The 13694-nt window shown below is 38.0% G+C and overlaps 2 protein-coding genes and 1 long non-coding RNA gene across 8 annotated transcripts in view; all 3 read left to right on the top strand.

Moving 5' to 3' along the window:
* The first annotated feature begins 352 nt into the window (after positions 1 to 352).
* LOC125284899 lies at positions 353 to 1187 on the top strand. The gene is made up of 3 exons (XR_007191958.1): positions 353 to 418; positions 754 to 891; positions 1118 to 1187. It is a non-coding gene; the product is annotated as an uncharacterized LOC125284899 (long non-coding RNA).
* Positions 1188 to 3875: 2688 nt separating this feature from the next.
* Positions 3876 to 7620, top strand: LOC125285475 (secretagogin-like). The gene is made up of 11 exons (XM_048229930.1): positions 3876 to 4008; positions 4132 to 4202; positions 4388 to 4480; positions 4784 to 4873; positions 5020 to 5076; positions 5173 to 5250; positions 5937 to 5992; positions 6133 to 6178; positions 6361 to 6420; positions 6514 to 6582; positions 6874 to 7620. The coding sequence occupies exons 1-11, from the start codon at positions 3939 to 3941 to the stop codon at positions 7000 to 7002; spliced, it is 819 nt and encodes a 272-aa protein (XP_048085887.1). The 5' UTR covers positions 3876 to 3938; the 3' UTR covers positions 7003 to 7620.
* A 5287-nt stretch (positions 7621 to 12907) lies between these two features.
* LOC125285088 (protein MTSS 1-like) overlaps positions 12908 to 13694 on the top strand; it is a 39364-nt gene continuing 38577 nt past the window's right edge. For 3 of the 6 annotated variants that reach the window (XM_048229330.1, XM_048229331.1, XM_048229328.1), the window contains exon 1: positions 12910 to 13450. In XM_048229330.1, coding sequence (XP_048085287.1) covers positions 13379 to 13450 — 72 coding nt within the window. In that variant the 5' untranslated portion in view covers positions 12910 to 13378. Of the gene's footprint in view, positions 13451 to 13694 lie in introns of all 6 variants that reach the window. The other 3 variants (XM_048229333.1, XM_048229332.1, XM_048229329.1) reach the window with 2 other exon arrangements.

Raw genomic sequence — 13694 nt, 5'->3', positions numbered from 1 at the left:
AGAAAATATTCACTCTGTTACCTCTACCTCTATACCTCTCTATATCTGTCTCTTTCTTGAATTTCCCCTTGGGGATCAATAAAGTATCTATCTATCTATATCTATCTCTATCTCTATCAAAGAAATATCTAGCAATATTTCCTGGTTCTGTATACATTTATATGCATCTCTTCCTGCTCTCCCATCCTCTCCCTCTGTATTGTGTCTTTCTGTCTTTGTGTCTGTATTTCTCTATCAATCAATTAATCATTCAGATGGCAGTCCGGATTCTCCCAGTGGTTGCTCGTCTCCAAAAATGCCAAGTCTTACCCAGGTGCCTGTACCTGTCCAGCGCCACAAGAGGGTGCCCTCCGACACTGAGTGAGAGAATGAGATCAGTCCATGCCTGAAGACTCTGACAGCAGGGAGTTTCCCTCTGGTGAGCTGACATTTACATGTCTGAAATAAAGCTGTTTTTAGTTATATATATGAAGGAATTTAATGAAAGCACCAGTGTTTTTTATAAGCATTGAATATGATATAGAAATAATAAGATGCAACATATTTTGACAGTTTTTACAGTTTGTCTAAAATGCAAACTAATACAGTAGAACTTATAACAGTAGAATGGTGTTTCTGGATGAGTGGAACATGTGTTTTATGTGTGCCACCTATGGCAAGTATACCATCATATATGCTACATCAGAAAGCATGCTATGATGAAATCACATGTAAGAGTTAACCACAAGCTACTTTAATCCGTCCCCCTTACAGAGATAGCTGGAGACAGCAGTGTATTCTATGGAGACCAGGACTCTGCTCCAGTAAAACACTCATCCTCCCTTCGCTGCTCAACCAATCCTGTTGTGGAAGCAGATGAGCGCCAGCGAATCAAGTCCCTCCCCACACCTGGTCTGTCCAATCAATTAAAAATAAAATATTTGGTATTGGAATAGAGTGATCAAGATGCCATTATTATGCTTATGATGTGCCTTTTTGTAATTTAATTCTACAAGTAAATGCTTATAACCCCATGTTGCCATACTGCTTTTATCTAATGCCTGTTTCAACCAAAGGTAAAAGTGTCGAGTGTCGAGATTCGTCTAATATTGTTGTGCATTGTTTACTGTTGCTGCAGTGAAATTGTTCCCAGAGGATGACCCAGTCCTCAGTCCTGGTCTGCCTCCCCCTCCCCTTGACCTGCCTGAACTCATCCCAGAGGACCAGACCCAGACGCCAGCGCATAGATGCCTGCCTCCTCACCACAGGCCTCTGATTCAAAAGACAAAGAGACTCTGGAGTCGTTTGACTCTTCCTTCTCCTGCCATTTGCTTCCGAAAATACAATTTTTAAAATATCACTAGGCTACTTCTCCGAGGCATTATTCTGGGTTTATTTTCAGTACAACATTTCAGTGTATGTTTCCTATCATTATGGGCACACACTACACAAAAGTGCAGGACCATGGTGGTGTTCTCGTTTCAGAGAAGACTGAAAGAGTCTTTGGTATGTTAGTGCTCATGATTATGACTGTATCCCTCTCAGAGTCTGACTGGAATCAATACAGTAGCAACTGTTTTTGCCCCCTGGTGGTTCTTGTAGCGGTGACTGATCTAAAACTCTTATCACGACGCAAAGTTAATTCCTAACTTACACTCAAATTTTTTCGCCATGCCCTTCTCTTTTATTACACGATGTGCCCAGGGGTGTGGCACTTAGCGACATAAGATGTGGTCTGGCGTGTTCAGTCATTCAAACATTATTCGGGTAAGTGTTGCTTTTTTCAGGCTATGTTTTCGATGGTAACCCATGTCATGTCATGTCATGTCAGTCAATAGTGAAAGTAATAAACTGTGTAAAACGATTTTGTCATTAACTATGACACCACAGTGAAGTTAGTTTCACTTTGCCTATGAGTTCAAATAATAGACAGAGTGCAGATGCGTGTAGGCTATACTCTGCTAGGTTTTAGTAAAGCATGGTTCAGTGGAATACGTGTTCCATACGGTCTCGCGTGCAAGCAGATTCCTTCAAATGCGCCGCTGACTATCAAAATACCAATGCACTGTTTGAAGTTACGCTGCTTGCTGTTAAAGGGAATGTCTTTTTCTTAAGACATCTTAAGACAGATGTCTTTTTCATTATTTTAAAGGATGTTACGCCCAAAACACACCCATGACTGATTAAGAAACATAAGACCAACCTTTTAACACCAGGTGCCTGATGTTTGATAGCAAAACCACCTCCAATGTGGTCTGGACAAACCCCTAAATTTATTTAAGCTATTCGCCAGTATTGCCTGAGGAAGACCCAGCCGGGTCGAAACGTTGCAGTGCCAGTGACCATGCGTTTTAGATCATCAAGATAGGGCCCTGAGTTGGGGAGGTATACATTGGTGACTGCATGGGCATCTCACATTGCCTTTTCATGTATTAAACAGCTGGTCAGTGAATGAACTGTGTCTTTTTATCCTCTGGTAAGTCAGCTTATCAAGGACGTTTTTCTTAGTTGCATTAGTTGAGAATGAATCAGCTATTATAGGAATGATGGCAAATAGTTTTATGGTGTAAAGTATGTTTCTGTATATGTACAATATATGTTAATTCAATGTATGGGCTATACCCTCTGTTATGTTTCACTATATATGTGTTAGTCTTTTTATTATGATCTTTACCATTTAAAGGAATTATCCGGAGTAAAATGCACTTTAGATCGATTTACGGATGATTGGAGGTACATACGTTGAGTTGACATCAAAATCAACAAAAAAAAACATAGTCCAGTCCATACAACTTCATTTCAATTTCGAAAGAAATACTGGACTATGTTTTTTTTTTTTTTTAAAACGGTGACGAAATTGTGAATTTCCAGAGCGTGTTACAACACACTCAGCAATCGACTCCTACGGACTTTCCCCTGAAGCTGGCAGCAAAGATGGCAACATTTCCGGAAAGGTACTGGCTTGATGAAATTCATTCTGGACTCTCTATCCGACCACATAAAGACCTCGGGATACTTCGGTTTGGCTTTAGGGACCCTCTACTCACTACCACGTAAGTGTTATGTTGTTTGGAACTGTAGAAGAGGTATACAAATAGTGTTTTGTAGCGGCGAAATTGATATGCCCTGCTCACTTCCAGGCTACGAGTTTTGACTGAAAATGGTACATTTTACTCCGGATAATTCCTTTAACTATTCTTTGACTATATTGCCTTTCTATGCTTTTATTTGTTATTATTGTTTGGTTTTGTTTATGTAAAGCACATTGAATGACCTCTGTGTATGAAATGCGCTATATAAATAAACTTGACTTGAGTTGACCTGACTTAAATAACTGGGGGATATTTTCTTAAGCATGCATAAATGGGTACATGGTGATGGTTTTCTGCACCTTTGTGTATTTTTTTTAAAGTAAAATGCAATTACACAGTTATTTATGACTGAGTATTAATGTGTGAACGAACACATTTGACAAGATGTTTTGTTCTTTTTTTGCAAGATTGCAAAACTTACCTTTCTCTAGATAAGTGTCTTTTTTTTGTTCAGATTACTCTTTCATACATCTTTACACTGCGTTTATTTTAGCATATTTTATACAATATTTATATTTGTGCCAATAAAATAATCTACACAAATTGAAATGAGTCAACCAAAATGTTCCATATGATGAAAACTTTTACAGACAAGACAGTGGTGAGGAAAGATGTTTTATGACTGTTGTTGTTATAAGCTCTCGATATTTTTGCACTAGTGCACCGAAATGTGCTTTCTCCCATTCTCTAATCGTCCACTTTACCCGTAGGCGTTATTCTAAGTAGCCTACCATTCTCTCCCATAAAAAACGGGGAGGTGGAGTTAAGTTCATTGAAATAGGACATACCATTTAGACTTTTGTAACGAGATAGCTCTCTGCGCCAACTTCACATCGGAGTTCATTATTCCAGTTTTAATTTGGTACCATGGACAGCACCTTGGAAAATCTGGATGCCGCCTCCTTTTTGCAAATCTGGAAGCATTTTGACTTTGACGGTATACCACTGTGGGATGCTATGTTATCTTTGATTAAAAAATATATATATATTTTATATTTATTTATTTCCATAAATATACGTTAAACTCCGAATCTTACGCTTTTTTTTTTTTTTTTTTCAGATAATGGCTTTATTGAGGGAAAAGAGCTGAACGAGTTTTTCCGATATCTAATGAATAAGCTTGGGCTAAGCGTAAGTAAGATGCTATCAAACACCGTTAGATCATTATCGCAATAGCTATTCTAAAAGATAACTTTAAACTTGGTTTTACAAAAGTGTGACAGGAGATATGTCAAGTCTTAGGCTACAGTAGCCTACAATTTCATTCATCAGTTAAGGAAATGAGTGATCAAACTGACACAGTGTTGTATTTCAAGGAGGAAGAGACAGAGGTCAAATTGCATCGATTGAAAGAAAACTTCATGTCTTTATATGACTCAAGCATGGACGGTCGCCTGCAGATACAAGAGGTGAGATCCTCGACTAAGAACAATGCTCGAATGTGAAACTTTTGGTGGTGAAAAGTTATGCGCTCTCAGTGTTGTAGGCCTATTGCTGATGAGTAATTCTGTTATAAATGCGAATGGATTCGATTTTCAAAGGGGATATTTTTAACCTGTTGATTTTTATTTCTTATTTTCAATCACGCCGTTATTGTAGGCCTATACTGGACTTAATTCTTTTATATATATATAAAATACACTACACAGAGACCTGTACATAAGGGCCATGAAACCAAAACAAATGAGCATGAAAGGCTTGTGCAATTGCAGGTGGCTAACATGCTTCTACCAGAGGATGAAAACTTCTTGCTCCTGTTCCGCAGGGAGACTCCGCTGAATAGTAGTGTGGAATTCATGAGGGTAAGCCACATGCTTTTAATTGTCCCAGCACCTTTCTTACAGTCACGTGTGGTATGATGATGAAGTATCTTTGTATTTTTTTATCTTATCAAATTTGGTGACATGTTAGGGAAGTTTTAGTATTTCTATGCAATTCCTTTTTTCAGATTTGGAGGAACTATGATGTAGATGGTAGTGGTTACATTTCATCTGGAGAACTACAGGTAACTCAGATAAACCCTGCATATGTCCTCTTATGTTTACTTGCTGCAGAAAGATTTGAGTTGATTGTTGGGGGACTTTCTCTTGGGTCTATACAGGGTTTCCTGCATGATCTCTTTCTGCAACACAAGAAGGAAATTTCCTCAGACAAACTCCAGGAGTACACTGATGCCATGGTAACCTCATTATTCCAGTGTCATAACTTTGCCTCTGACATCCTGGTGCCTGCAAACATGGCGGTAAAAAAAAGAAAATCAGTATCTCACTAAGCCATTCATGTTTTCTCTTTAGGGACATCATAGATAAATTAGATCTGAGGAGGCTGTTCAAGCATCTTGTTTTGCATGTGGTTTATCATTATGGGGACATGGTAATATGGCAAAGTTATTAAAGATGGAATCTGTCAGGTTTCAGTAGTGTGTCCCTCATGCCTTTGAGTGTTATACTTCATGCTAATGCATTGGGTGCAAGAATTGAATGGTTTAAGACCTCATCATCACAGTGCTACTCATTATCTCGCTCAAGTAGCTCTCCCAGTGATTGAAAAGAGATGTACAACTGTAACAGATTAGACTGTTTTTTGTGTGTGTCTGTGAGTGTGATTGGATACAAACACACTCGCTGTGTTCAATATAAATCTAGAGTGTATATAATAGTGTCCTTACTGTGTTAGCTCATCATTGGTAGCCACCACAGGCACTTACTCTCCATACCATACCATGCATTAACACATGCATCTGATGAATGAGGTTTCACTGTTCTGTGGCAAGTCTGTGAGGATTAAGGTGTTCTGAAGGATGTTGTGTGATAAAGGGGAACCGATGATGTGTGAAATTCTCATCGTTTTTAAATTTCTTGACAGATGCTGTTGTTTGATAAGAACAGAGATGGCCATCTGGATTTGAATGATTTAGCCAGGTAATAAAGTGCCACACCCAGGGCAGTTGGTCTTAACAGGCCAACGTAACATGACAGTGCATGATTATTATCATTCTTATCATGATTTTTCTTGAATCTCCTTTAATTTGTTCTTCTGTGCTGTGAATGTTTCCCTTTAGAATTCTGGCACTTAAGGAGAATTTCCTTTTGAAGTTTGAGATGGAGGTGAACATGTTTCTTTTATGTGAAGTAAATGTGTTTGGATGTAAACTTAATAACGATTGCATTTTTAAAGTACCCTACTATATTACGTTATATTTTGTCCTATGCGTTTAGCTGGAAAGATCACCTAAACTGACACATTGGCATGCTTACATTATGTCACTAATTACTGTTGATAATTGTAGGCCTGCACTCAAGAAGAGAGAAAAAGGGATTTTGAGAAGATATTTGCTCACTATGATGTGGTAAGCTAATAATTTCAATGCAAAGAAAACCCCAAAGGCAATCACATGTGTATATGAGTGAATGGAAAAACGTTTTCACTTTCTTCTTACCAGAGTAAGACTGGAGCTTTAGAGGGACCAGAGGTGGATGGTTTTGTGAAAGACATGATGGAGCTTGTGAAGGTGAGAGGCTGAGAGACAGTTAATGCTATGCAGACACCTTTTTTGGCCTGTGAACATCAAGCCTATAGAAAATATGTCATTTCGGTTTTCAAATACAGAGTGTTCTGCAAAACATCAGTGAAAGTGAAATTTATTTCCTTGATGTTCACCCATTTTGATCTAGTTTCTTTGTGATATCATTACTTTCATTACCCTCCCAGTGGCCACTGGTCTCTCTTTATCAGTTCTAACTAATTACAGAGAATGTCTAATAGGAAGACAGGCTCTGCTAATTATGTGTTTTTCCTTAAGCCGGACTTAACTGGAGGGGACCTGGACAAGTTCCGGAAGGCTTTGCTGAGCCATTGTGATGTCAACGGGGACGGAATGATTCAGAAGAATGAGCTGGCGCTGTGTCTAGGGCTCAAGATCAATTCTTAAAGCCTACGTGACAGGGAACTAGAGCATGTTTTCCACATTACCATTGAAAGTCATCACATGCTAATCGCTAATGCCAAACTTTGTTGATAATGTGATAATATTACATGTGTTAGCTTTTAAATTCCGAGGAATGGGGTAGAGAGTTATGTTCATATCATAGGCTTGTGTAGATCTGTGATTATATGTCTGTTGGTGATATGTTATATATGCTATATTATGAATTTTATATGCTGTATGATGAATTTTAGATTAGTTAGGTGCTGTGCACTCAGAATGTAGCAATGAGAACACTGCAAATTTGTTAGCCTATCATGATTCATGTATGCTGAGTGTACTATGCCAATGTGTTTTTCATCATTTTAATGATGTAACTACTAATACAACAAATAAACAGACATTTCAAACATATGAACATAAATAAACACAAATACACTTTCAATCAATGAATGGAAAAGCAATCAAAGAAAGTGCTTGTTATACACAATACCAATAATGTATAATTTAACACATTCTTTGAACTCTCCCTTTTTGATTTTGAGACCTTGCTGATGTTTCAAGCTCTGCTAATGTTAATGAATGCATTGAATAAACATGGCCTGGTAATAGGTCCCTGCTGGGAAGCTGCAAGAGCTACTGAGAATAATGTATGATGTATTGATTTCTCCAGAAATCATCTTGGGATTCATTTGTGCTGTTTCTCTGTCATATTGAGAGTTAGTAGTCCTCCTTCTGCACTGTAAACATTATATGTTTCAAAGTGTGCATGTCTTGGAATAGAGTAATGTCAAAGAGAAAGATTCAGCCCCCTTCTTCTCAGTCTCCCTCTAAAAGTAACCCTGTTCCATAAAACACACACACACACACTTTCTAATTTCCATTTAAGTTGACAAGCATGCCATAAAATATGAGCAAAGGAGGTGAGGTCTAATATAGTATAGGTGAGAATGTAAAGTCAATACAAATGCTTGAGGTGGTGTGATGGGTTTAGCCAAATGGATGTTTGGCTAATTGTGTTTATATTGATGTTTATGTTTTATCCAAAGCAACATACAAAATGTAACAATACAATAGTTAAACAGTTGGACAGTAAACAGTTAACACAAATTAACTTTTAAAAAAATTGGTAAGACTACATTTAGGAAAATAGTAATAATAGCAATAATGTCAATACAATATCAATAATGAAAATAAACAAATAGATTTGCAGATACAGAAGCAGAATAACGTGGTAGAGTAATGTATCCCCAATCCTTTCTAAGCCAGTTTTAACTAGGCTACAACTGAGTGTCATGCTAATTTAGTGTTGTATTGATTAATAACACAAACATGTTGGTTTTCACTTGTGATGTTTCCAGTCAGGCTGTGGCTCTCATGAATGTCCTTCTGCAAACACAGTCTGTCTGAGTGCACTAAGTGATTCATCTCCAGTAATGCTTCAGTATACAAACATGCACACGCACACACACACACACACACACACACACACACACACACACACACACACACACACACACACACACACACACACAGATACAGAAAGACAGAGAGGGAGCGAGAGAGAGAGACACACATACACTCGTCTGGGCAAACATGGTAAGATGATAAAAATAAATTATATAATAGATGCAAGGACAATACTGAAGCAACAGGTGGCATGCGATAAAATGGGACATTTTTAATGGACAAATCATTATTCTGTAGCTGGATCAGCAAACAAATTGCTTTCCTTTTCCAAATAAGAGTTTTGGTGTGTAGTGCCATTTTTGTCAGGAAAAGACCAAGAGGAGGTGCTAACCTCATGAGGAGTGATAGATATGGGTTAAATTAAATTTGTTTCTTGCTTGGAAACCACACTCTTAAAACGAATGTGTTGTCCCTATCTGGCCACAGAGATGTGTTAAAAAACAATGCAAGTTGTGTTGTTTTCAACACATTTGTTTTAAGAGTGCACTGCACGCAGAAAAGCCATAACAGCACTATGGCAACTGGATGGCTGTGTCACGCTTGGGATAAAAATGCAAACACCATGGGCCACTTATGACTGTGGCTAAAAGGTCTTTGGGAAACAACACACATGGATAAATCTCCCCCATAAAAGGCATGGCTGTGAAGCAGGTTTGCAAGCCGGAGGCATAATGGTGTTTTGGTGCACTAGTCTGCAGGTGCTCTACAGAGGCAGACACGCCCTCCAACACCATAGCTAATGACAGACAGGGAAATTACAGAGAGTTGGGGTTAATAGTTTACATGTTCAACTTAATGGTCATTTCCACAGATGTGCCATAATTGCTATTTTGTTGGCAGAGGTTGGACAGAGCTATTTTAGTATTAGATGCTAAAATGTGTTTAATTTATTCAAAACTGCATTTTTGTTTGCTGTGATCTGGGGTGACTCTCCTAAAGCTAAATGCTTATTACACACAATAACACAAATAGTGATTATATCTTGACAGTTGGAAAAGCTCTGACATAGAGCATATATTTTTTATTTTGTCCTTTTTTCAAACAGCTGTTTTTTTTAGTCTGTATATTTATTCAACAAACCCCTTTAACTGTTGGCTTAAAGTTATTTGATTAATCTGAATATGTCATACATCCTCGTCATTCCTTGAACCACAGCTCCTCTCCACAGCGGCTGAAATGGAGCACATATGCAAGCTGGTTTCCCCTCAACAGTCCCTCGACCCCATCCGTGTGCTCGGCACTGAGTGGCTTTGCAGATGGGAAGCCCACACAGGCCCTCTGATTCCTGTAATTTCATTGCTCTGGGCCTGTGCCGGGGGCTAATGGCACTGTTGCCATCTGTCATTACCAGCCTCTGTCTGTGGTTATAGTGTCAGTCTCAGCCACTTGGCCCTGCAGTCCCTCACATTTCAGGGCCCCCTCCAGTCCCACCCGCCAGCCACCGGCACAAAGCGAGCTGTCAGGAGACAGGACAGCACCCACCGCAAAGGGACTGGGGATAATTAGACGGCAGGGCCTGGCGAGTTGGTCAGAGTCAGAGGGTGCAAAAAAAAAGGGGGGTGCAGGCAGTCTGCTTGGACTCTGATGTGGCGATAGCTTTTGCACAGCTGAAGACTGGGACTCCAGAGGCTGACAGATTAATGAATGCACTCGGAACCACAGATTTCTTTCAGGAAATGTGCGTCTTTTGGGTCAAAGAGTGGAATGGGATGTTGGCTTTGTTGATTTATCTGTGAACCGAATTGACAATTTCAAGCTTCAAGCTAGTCCACACTTTTGTGTCCCTCAAGAGCATCTCTTTCATGGGCATATGGGCTGAGAGAGTGTCTTAGTCTAAGTATTCGGTAACACTTTATAATAACTACACACAATTCATCATTTATTAAGCCTTTGTTACTTATTAGTTAATAGTTTGTTCATCATTAGTAATTTCTTGTTCATACATAATTTATCATCAGTAAAGCATTTGTTCACACAGTTATAAATAGTTTGTTCACAGTAAATAAGCCTATATCTAAAATATGTTTATACATTATTGTTAATACTTAATAAATTATGCAATAATATGTTTTTGATTAAGTAATATTTCCATTATTTAACAGTTGTTACATACACATGCACTAATGATTAGTTAGGGTGAGGATACATATTTTATAAACCACTTCCTAATACTATAATTAATAATTAACTCAGGAGTTACAAGTGGTTAGTTAATGATATTTTGTGAGCTCATCCATCATCAAGTGAGGACGTTTTATGCCTTGCAACACATTTACAAATGTGTTATAAAGTTTACTCTTGCATTTATTCATTTAGCCAAAACTTCCACCCAAAGCGACTTACACATGCCAATGAAATTAAAAGGCAAAGCCACATTGGAGGACACCAAGTTTTGAACCCCCAACTTAATGGGTTACTACATGTTAACCTGGCTCCCTATCCACTACACTACCTCTGCCCAGTGGTATTACAACAGTCATTTCAAAAATGTAATATAGATATGCGTATTTACTACGAACAAACCATTTTTAACTGTGCGTAAGCACGATTTACAGATGAGAATTAATGTAGGAATAATGCTTTACAAACGAAGAATACAGCATTTAATAATAGTTTGCAGATGTTTAATAAATGCTTAACAGTGTGCAATAGAAGAAAACAGAAACTCTTGCATGGGTTTCTGTCTGGGTCAAGGTAGTGTAGTGGATAAGGAGTTGGACGAGCATGCAGTAGCCTGAAAAGTTGGGGGTTCAATTCCTGGCTTTCACTGTTATGTCGATTGGCCTTCAATTTAATTGACATGTGTACGTCGCTTGTCTGCTAAATGAATGAATGTGAATCTAATCTTTACAACTCATTTGAAAATGTGTTGCAAGGCATAGAAAGTCCTTACTTTAGATAAGCTCACAAAATATAATTAACTAACCACTTGTAACTCCTGAGTTAATCATAAATTATAGTATTAGGAAGTGGTTTATAAAATATCTATCCTCACCTTAACTAATCATTAGTGCATGTGTATGTAACAACTGTTAAATAATGGAAATATTACTTCATCAGCAAAATATTATTGCATAATTTATTAAGTATTAACAATAATTCATAAACATATTTTAGATATAGGCTTATTTACTATGAACAAACCATTCTTAACTGTGTGTACACATACTTTATTTATGAGAATTAACATAGGAACAATGCTTTACAAATGATGAACAAAGCATTTTGTAATAGTTTGCAACTGGTTTATAATAAGAACATTATTTCATTTCTAAGTGGTTGTATCATTACTTATTAAGTATAAATCATGTACTTTGGATAGGCTTATTTACTATGAACAAACCATTTATAAATGTGTGAACAAATGCTTTACTGATGATAAATTATGTATGAACAGGAAATTACTATGATGAACAAACCATTAACTAATAAGTAACAAAGGCTTAATAAATAATTAATTGTGTGTAGTTATTATAAAGTGTTACCAAGTATTCTTCTGATATCTTCAGATAATATTCAGCTATTCAGCTATATTAACTCCCCTTCCAATATTATTTTTAGATAATTGAATCAATGACAGCAGCACATACAAAACCTCTCCTTGACATGACACATGGAGACAATTCCCTCACCCTCTACCCAATACTAATATAACACATCACTGAAGTGTAGCCTATTTTACATATGTCCATTCTTTGCAGCTAAAACATAAAACAATAATTTGGAATTAATTCAAGCAGTAGTGAGAAATCGCATGGAGACCTCTAGTGGACACCCGGTTTAACGAGATAGTGACGTCAACTTATAAACTTATACAATAAGAGACAGTCATATCCTGAACAATACATTAAGTCATTTTCAGGGGTTGCTCATACACCATCTGTTCCTGTAGGGCACCAAGCTATTTGGACTAAATAAAAAAACCATTGAATCTTTCAGATGTAAAATTAAGTATGCTGCTTTTTTTTTTTGCAGTAGTCAAAAACTTGTATCAAGAATATTTGTCTCCAATCGCTTAGGTTTTAGTTTATTGAAATAGATATTAGGCTACGCCTTGTAAAAGATGGTCACGGTGTGGCGCTGCTGCGCTATAACCAAATTTATGAGGTTATTTAGAACCCGGCTGGCTACTCATTTTCAGGACCTCACGAGGATAGCCTACCTTGTTGTCGTAATATAAACATACTCTGTATAGTGTTAAAATGGGATATCCATGATACACAACAGGTGGCAGGTCAGATAATTATTGTACAACCTGAAATGAACCTTTCCAAGAATATTTTAATGATTGGAAATAATTAAGAAAAGCAGTTCATCAAGCAGAAATTATCTGTGTTAATGTCTTGCACTTCATAGAGCTGAATGTTTTACCGTTAACCTGTTAGCTTCAGATGTAGTGTAGCCTACAAAGGCGGGGCAATGCGTTTACACGCGGCTGCGCTGAGGGGCGCGCGCATCAGAGCGATCTGTATTGCTTAAAGTTGAAGTAAGCAGAGTCGGAACTCACTTGAAATAGCATTGACTTAGGTAGACGCTTAGTGGACACATCTTTTTTTCATATAACAAAAAACCTCACAGGGTTTAGCTTTTTTCTGAATTGTTTATAGGCTACACAACGTTTTGGATTTTCTCCCTGGAATGAAACCATGGAACTTAAACCAGCGTGGAAACTACGACTGCCTTGAAATCTGGTCGCAGTCGTTCAATGAATTTTCCTCTCCATCGTAGGAGAGTGCTGCGTATAGGCTATTCACGCAGACGGGATACCGCAGAAGTCTCTGAGCGGAATTACACCTCTAGTAGAAAAAAAACGGCTGCTGTCTACAGAATTTGGTGGTACCTCTCCAGGAAACGAGAGTAAACAAATTACACCAGGGTGTTTGCAGAATAAACAATAAACGCAGGGTAGAAAATGGAGACGGTGATGGAGAGAGAATGCAGTGCGCTTGGAGGACTTTTTCAAACAGTCATTGGCGACATGAAGGTAACACAATATGAAATATTAACGTCCACCCTTTTGGTACTTTTTACATGAACCAGTATCGAATGATTGACTGTACTATAGTCTACGCTATGACTTTGCTTATCGGCTAGATAGCGGTTGAACACACACACAGAGAGCGTCACTGTGGTTAAAGTCCACATTTTGACTGAGGCCGAATGACAAGGCGTTTACGATGTCTTTGTCATATGTGGCATTGAACTGTAGCTTACTGTATTTGTCTCAT

Source organism: Alosa alosa, chromosome 20 (assembly GCF_017589495.1).
Source record: "Alosa alosa isolate M-15738 ecotype Scorff River chromosome 20, AALO_Geno_1.1, whole genome shotgun sequence".
Taxonomy (NCBI): domain Eukaryota; kingdom Metazoa; phylum Chordata; class Actinopteri; order Clupeiformes; family Clupeidae; genus Alosa; species Alosa alosa.
Note: the sequence above shows the minus strand (reverse complement) of the source record. Positions and strands in the feature narration are given on the sequence as shown.

Excerpts from the sequence above, each read along its gene's own strand:
- LOC125285475 (XM_048229930.1), top strand. The coding sequence starts at position 3,939 with ATGGACAGCACCTTGGAAAATCTGGATGCCGCCTCCTTTTTGCAAATC. Across the intron at positions 5,077-5,172 it reads TTTCATCTGGAGAACTACAG|GGTTTCCTGCATGATCTCTT; the intron begins GTAACTCAGATA and ends GGGTCTATACAG. Across the intron at positions 6,421-6,513 it reads TATTTGCTCACTATGATGTG|AGTAAGACTGGAGCTTTAGA; the intron begins GTAAGCTAATAA and ends TCTTCTTACCAG.